This window comes from Penaeus vannamei, chromosome 11 (genome assembly GCF_042767895.1).
Source record: "Penaeus vannamei isolate JL-2024 chromosome 11, ASM4276789v1, whole genome shotgun sequence".
Lineage (NCBI taxonomy): Eukaryota > Metazoa > Arthropoda > Malacostraca > Decapoda > Penaeidae > Penaeus > Penaeus vannamei.
This window is the reverse complement of record NC_091559.1, coordinates 44055869-44063368: the sequence shown is the minus strand read 5'-3', so window position 1 is coordinate 44063368 and position 7500 is coordinate 44055869. Positions and strand designations below refer to the sequence as shown.

General features: G+C 31.6%; 2 protein-coding genes across 3 annotated transcripts in view; both read right to left on the bottom strand.

Moving 5' to 3' along the window:
- Nucleotides 1-161, bottom strand: part of LOC113817946 (uncharacterized) — an 11494-nt gene extending 11333 nt beyond the window's left edge. For both annotated transcript variants that reach the window (XM_027370069.2, XM_070127348.1), the window contains exon 1: nucleotides 34-161. The gene's annotated coding sequence lies outside the window, so the exon portion shown is untranslated. The remainder of the gene's footprint in view (nucleotides 1-33) is intronic.
- Nucleotides 162-3571: 3410 nt separating this feature from the next.
- LOC138863331 (uncharacterized) lies at nucleotides 3572-5017 on the bottom strand. The gene is made up of 2 exons (XM_070127530.1): nucleotides 4967-5017; nucleotides 3572-4729 (listed from the first exon to the last, which is right to left on the bottom strand). The coding sequence occupies exons 1-2, from the start codon at nucleotides 5015-5017 to the stop codon at nucleotides 3572-3574; spliced, it is 1209 nt and encodes a 402-aa protein (XP_069983631.1).
- Between the last annotated feature and the right edge of the window lie 2483 nt (nucleotides 5018-7500).

Sequence of the window (7500 nt, the reverse complement as noted above, 5' to 3'; positions counted from 1 at the left end):
CCAAATGCGTCAGAAATAAATGAAATATATTACCTTAACTGACGAAGAGTAAATGTCCAACGTCAGATAAGTGAATGATATAAAATAGTACGTTAAGGAAAGGATTTCTTATCTCAAAACACGAATCACGATGACAGTGCACTATGCCGGTTGCACCTTCATTTCCATGCTATTATATTGAGATTTACTAAAGTATTTCCCGAAGAAATGTATTTGACAGTGAATATACTCTAATTCTTATAAGTGATTCATACAAACTTGTAATTCATACATATATTCTATACTTTGAATCATATCGGCATGTTGGTTGCAAGACGTAGTGCAAGCAATTGTTTTGAAATATTTTGTCATAAGCTATATTGCTATATCAATGAGAATATATTCTATATTAGCTTTGTAATAATAATGATGGTGATGATAATAATGATAATCATAATGATAATAATGATGATAATCATAATGATAATAATAATGATAATCATAATGATAATAATAATGATAATCATAATGATAATAATAATGATAATCATAATGATAATAATAATGATAATCATAATGATAATAATAATGATAATCATAATGATAATAATAATGATAATCATAATGATAATAATAATGATAATCATAATGATAATAATAATGATAATCATAATGATAATAATAATGATAATCATAATGATAATAATAATGATAATCATAATGATAATAATAATGATAATCATAATGAGGATAATGACAATAATGATTATTAAAAATGATAATGATAATGATAGAAGTAATAATGACAACAATAATTTTGATAATGGGAACTATCAATATTGTCAAGATCATTGTAATAATAATAATAATAATAATAATAATGATAATAATACTTATCACTGTCAATGTTATAATTGTTGTTAGTATCATTATAATTTTTAATCATTATTGTTACCATTTTATTATCATCGTTATATATAATGATGATAATGCTATTATCATTATTATTATTACTGTTATTATTCTCATTAAACAGAATAATATTAATGCTAATATTAATGATGATAATACTAATAATGATAATAATAACAATAATCATCATCATTATTATCATTGTTATTAGAATATTGATAATGATAATGATAATAATGATAATGTTAAGGATAGTAGTAATACTACTACTACTACTACTAATGATTATCATTATTACTTCTAACAATATTATTATTATTATTACCATTATCATTATCATTCTTAGTCTTATTCTCATTATTGTTATTATTTTTACTATTATTATTACCATCGGCATCATAATTATTGTTTTTATCATTAATATTATTACTATCAGGATTATCATCAATATTATTCTGTTGTTATGATCATTAATATTATTACTATTATTTTATCATCATCATTGTCTTTATCATTATCGTTATTATCATTATCATTATAATCATCATTACCATCACCATCATTATTATTGTTTTTATTATTATTATTATCATTAGTGTTATCAACATTATCATTGTCATTGTTATTAACATTATTACTATTATTATATTCATCATCATTATCATTATTGCCATTATTAACATCATTATTATCATTGTTATTATAATCATTATTATTATAATCATTATTATTGTTACCATTATCATTATTGCCATTATTAACATTATTATTATCATTGTTATTATAATCATTATCATGATTATAATCATTATTATTGTTACCATTATCATTATTATTATCATTATCATATCATTATTTTTATCATTATCATTAGTATTGTCTTCATTATAATTACCATTTTCACTACTATTATCATCATCATATTTATCTTTATTTGTTATTACTATCATCTACATCATTATCACCTTGATTATTGTTATCATCATAAGTACTATTATCATAATTTATTTTATCATCGTTATCATTATCATTACTATCAATACTGTGACTCTTGGTTAATATGATGATAATGATGATAATGACATAACAACAATAGTAATGAAAATAATAATGTATTGATGATAATACTAATGATTATAATAATAATGATAATAATAATGATGATAATAATGACAATAATGATAGTAATATTAAAAGTTATGATAATGGTTATGATAATAGTAAGAGTGCTATCAATATTGATGATAATAATAATTATAATGATAATGATAATGACAATAATAATGATAATGAAAATAGTAAAGATAATGATAGTAGTGATAATGATAATGATGATAATAACAATGATGAAGATGATAACCAAAAATACAAAAACAATAATAATAATGATCATGATAATAATAACAACAGTAATAAAATAATAGTTTTAATAATAAATAAATAAATAACAATAATATAATAATAATGATAATATTATGAATCTGACTATTAATCATACAAATGACAATAATGGAAATGATAGGCCTATTGCTAATACGATAACACTGTTGTTTTTGTACAAATGACAATAATGAAAAAGATATTACTAATACGATAACACTGTAGTTTTTGATAGTTATAAAATGACAATGATTACATCAAAACAAACAATGACAAAACATAATTACTAACAATGATGATGGTAACAATGACAATAAGAATAATAAAAAGTCATAACAATAATGATAACAGCGATAAGTTGTAGTTCGATGTGTAATAACAGTAGTAATAGTAGCACTTGGGGACACTTAAGACATTTCTGAAGTGTTCAGTCAAATCCTCAAAGCACATGAAGTTACTTAAGTCAATATTTTAATCTTAATTATTATTATTATTATCTTGATAGAGATTAGGGCAGTAAAGCACATTTCTATACCAAAAGCAATGTGATGACAGGCCAGTGGCACAACCTAGATAAGTTAATATTTCGTGTTTTTTTTATTCTTTTGTTTTTATTTTTTATTTATATTTATTTTTTTGTATTCCTTGCAGTAAAGGGCGTCAGATCGGGATTTTTTTCTGATACTGATAGACGTAGCAACAATGATAAGGGTAGTGATCATATTAACAGCGATGGTGATAATAGTAATCGTAATAAGAAGGATAATAACAATAACGCTAATTATATAAATATTTATTATGACGATGATAATATCAAGATAGTATTGATAATAGTAGTAACAATGATGACAATATAATGATGGTAATAATGGCAATAATACTACTACTAACAAGGATGATGATAACAATTATGAAAAATAAGGATAATCATAATAACAATACTTTGTAACAATACAGTAATTTTAGAGAAATGATAACAATAATGATACTAACAAAGATGATTATGATGGTGATAGCGATTATGAAAAATGAAAATAATGACGATAACAATGTCTTTTAATAATAACTTTTTAAGCTAACTTAATATCAAACAGTATTTACCAGTACAGAATTCACACACACACACACGCACGCACACCCCCATATACATTCTCACATACACATGCATACACATTATACAATCTTATTTTCTTTAATCATTCCATGTGTTAGGGAGAAAGTTACTATACACTGATATATTTAAAATCATTATCTGTTAAAAATAATCATAACGCACGGTTTTTTTCATTGCGATTTACGCCTATCTATCAATATTCTGCAAAAATCTTTTAAAACTATATCTTTCCTCCAAGCACGTTACAATGCCTCTTAACTTGTCCACAGTTGTTTTGTCATTGGCCAGCATCTCGATCAGACTAACCGTATAAAACATGTAGCCATACATCCACATCTCTTCAACATTATTAACCAGATCTTGGAATGTTGCATCGACCGCAGAGCCGTTGGTACGAAGGGCTTGAGTCAGCGCTTGCCAGTAGCACTCCAAGACCTCCGTCAGGTGTCGTCGGAGGACCTCGGGGTGGCTACTGATTAACAGCATGGTCACGAGGTCGCATAATGGGTTGTCGACGCAGGCAAATTGCCAGTCGATGATTGCGACGATAGTGTCGTCTGGCGAGAACAGGACGTTGCCCGCCCAGAGGTCGCCGTGAATCACCGTGTCGAGGAAGGGGCTTCGCATTTTAATGAGTTGTTCCGAAAGAGGTCGGATGGCTTTCAACGTCTGCTCTGTTGGTGTCCCTCGGAAGGTCTCCATTTGCCTCTCTAAACCGTCGCTGAAGAAGCCCCCGAGAAAGTCAGCAGAAGGAACGTTAAAATATTCCTTCCCGTATTTCTTGAGAGACACGACTCCGCAGGCGTGTATGACGGCGACGGAGAGAAGCGTGGACTTCGTCTGCAGAAGATGATTACCCTCGGGCGGGATATCCACTCGAAAGCCATCTGTACTGAGGTCGTGCATTACAAGGGTGAGACGGTCGTCCTCCATGCACGACCAATACACGTCGGGGACTGGGTGCTTCAGGCCGGCCTTGTTACAGAACACCTGGAAGTCATCAGTAGCGACGAACTTATAAAACTCAATCTCCTTCCTCGACAGACTACCACTTATCATAATGCCAATCAGATGTTTATCTTGTGGCATGAACTTGAACACTAATGACTTCTCCCTCAGCTGGTCACTGGAATCCCGGCACTCAACGCGAACGAAAGCAATTTCACTCAAGCATCCGTCTTTCACCTCTGGGACTCTCGCTGCCCAAGACGTAACACTTATGTCTATTTTGAGTTTCATCATTAACAGTTTTTCAAGCCAAGACGTAGACAGGTCTTTCTCAGACCGAAGTACCGTTAGGTGGCAACCCTTATCCATATTGAAAGGGTATGGGACCACAACTCTCTGTAAGTAAAGCAAATTCTTAATAAAAAAAATCTTTGAAATGAGTGGCTTGGTTATAATATTCGGAATTTTATTCGTGTTTCAGGTTAGAGAAATTGCTTATGTATACTTGTATTTATACTTGTACGTATGGATGCTATTACACACACACACACACACACACACACACACACACACACTTTTAATTCAAGGAAGAACAAAATCCAGCCGTGGTATATGAGCAACCAAATCGTATACGATATTGAGACCACCTAAAACATAGAAGTTAGTGACCGTATCCAATTTCATTCTAGCAGACTTGAACCTAAATGTAATTATGTATCAATATATGCAAGGACAAAAGACAGAGACCAATTCAAAGTACGCATCAGGTATGGAATAAGCAACTCAATCCATTGAAAAGTTGTCTCAGATTTTGTGCCTTTCCTGCAGGATGTACAAAAGGAATACCTGTTGCAAATCCTGTCAAAATCACTGGGGCCTCAAAGAGATACGATAGGTTGGCTATGTTTGGGAAGGAAGAGGTGAGCTAACATATACATACTTTAATCTCTCTCTCTCTCTCTCTCTCTCTCTCTCTCTCTCTCTCTCTCTCTCTCTCTCTCTCTCTCTCTCTCTATATATATATATATATATATATATATATATATATATATATATATATATATATATATATACAGAGAGAGAGGTAGGGAGGATAGGGTGAGAGAGAGAGGGAGAGAGGGAGAGAGAGAGAGAGAGAGAGAGAGAGAGAGAGAGAGAGAGAGAGAGAGAGAGAGAGAGAGAGAGAGAGAGAGAGAGAAGAGAAGAGAAACAAATCGAGAGAAAGCTAAACCATAAAAATCTCAGATCATCCTCACAGGATAATCTCCCCTGAACAACTTTCCTCCTTCAATAAACTGGTGTGTTTATGGCGCGGGTCTCAGTGCTATTTGCACAGCGGGGGCGCCCATACACACGACCTCCCAGTGACAATCAAGTAACATTTTACCCCATGAAAGTCAGGTAGAGGAGAGGGCACTGCAATCACCATCAATAATCACCCTTTTCACTCCCTTGTTTTGCAAACCACTCGTTGCAGAATATTCACTACCTCTTAGTTGGAAATATCTGTCGATTTATTCTCCCTGCGAATTGCCATGTGCCGTTGCAAATCGTCGAATTTGGATATCTCTCAGAAGCGAATATTCATACACACGCATTATGGCCTTCACGTGTTTGGTTAGATATGGCAATAATGGACAGGAATGAAGGCTGATGGAGAGGAGGTGACGCGGGCGATTTGAATTTCGTGCGTTCGGCTTTGGCTTCGACACCAATTTTGCGATTTTGCAAGGAGAGGAGTAGGAGGAAAGGGAGGATCAGAAGCAGCAGGAGGATAAGGAGGTAGTGGTGGTGGTGGTGGAGGAGGGGGGGGGGAGCAGCAGCAGCAAGAAGAGGAGAAAGAGGTGGAGGAAGAAGAAGAAGAAGAAGAGGAGGAGGAGGAGGAGGAGGAGGGGTAGGAGAAGAGAAATGAAAGACGATGGTGATGAAGAGGAAAGCAAAGAACACGAAAGAGAAGAATGAAGGTGATCAGATAACAGATAGGGATGAGGAGAGGAATTAAATCATATAAAAGAACAACTGCCATTCTTATAACATTCACAAACAATCTTGAATGATAATAATAATGATGATAATAACAAAATAATGATAATGATAAAAACAACAATAATATTTATAATTTACGATGAATATTATAATAATAAGGTTTATGATAAAATAATGGCAATGGTGAAAACAATAATAATATTCATAATGAGTGATAATGGTAATGAAAATAACAACAGTGATAAATGATGATGGTGATAAAATTATTAGTAGTGATAAAGATAATTATAATAGTAATGTTAAAGATAATAATAATAGTAACAGCAACAATAGCAGTAATAATAGCAATGATATTAGTAACAATGAGAATGATTATCATTATTATGATAACCATAACAGTAAAGATAATGATGATGAAGATGGTGATGATGGTGATGACGATGATGATGAAGCTGATGATAATAATTTTGATAACAATAACAACAATGAAATAATAATAATACTAATAATGATATTTATGAAAATAATAACATCATCGCAATACTAATCACAGTTAAAAGAACAAAAACAATAATGATGATAATGATAATGATAATGGTAATAATAAGAATAACGACAATATTGACAACAATAACAATGATAATTATAACAACCATGACAATGATAATAAAGATCATAATATCACCAACAACAATAGCAACAATAATTCTAATAATGATGATAATGATAATAACGTTGATGATGATAATGATAATGATGTCAATAACAATAATGATACCAACAACAATAATAACAACGACATAAAACAGAAACAGTAAAAAATAAAAAAAAAGAAGGAAAATCAGGTCACCATGGAAAGTCAATGACACACGCATAAATAATCTTACCTTGTATATAATAATAATAATAAAAAAGAAAACACAAAACAGGTGGATATCCGAAATATGCAAAAGACCAACGCCCTTGTGAAGGACAGAGAGAAAAGTGCTGTCTATTGCGCCAATTTAGTAGTTGCATGGAGAGAGAGAAAGGAGGAAGATAGAGAGAGGAGGAAGATAGAGAGAGGAGGAAGAGAGAGAGAGGAGGAAGAGAGAGAGAGGAGGAAGAGAGAGAGGAGGAAGAGAGAGAGAGGAGGAAGAGGAGAGAGAGAGAGGAGGAAGAGAGAGAGAGAGAGAGAGAGA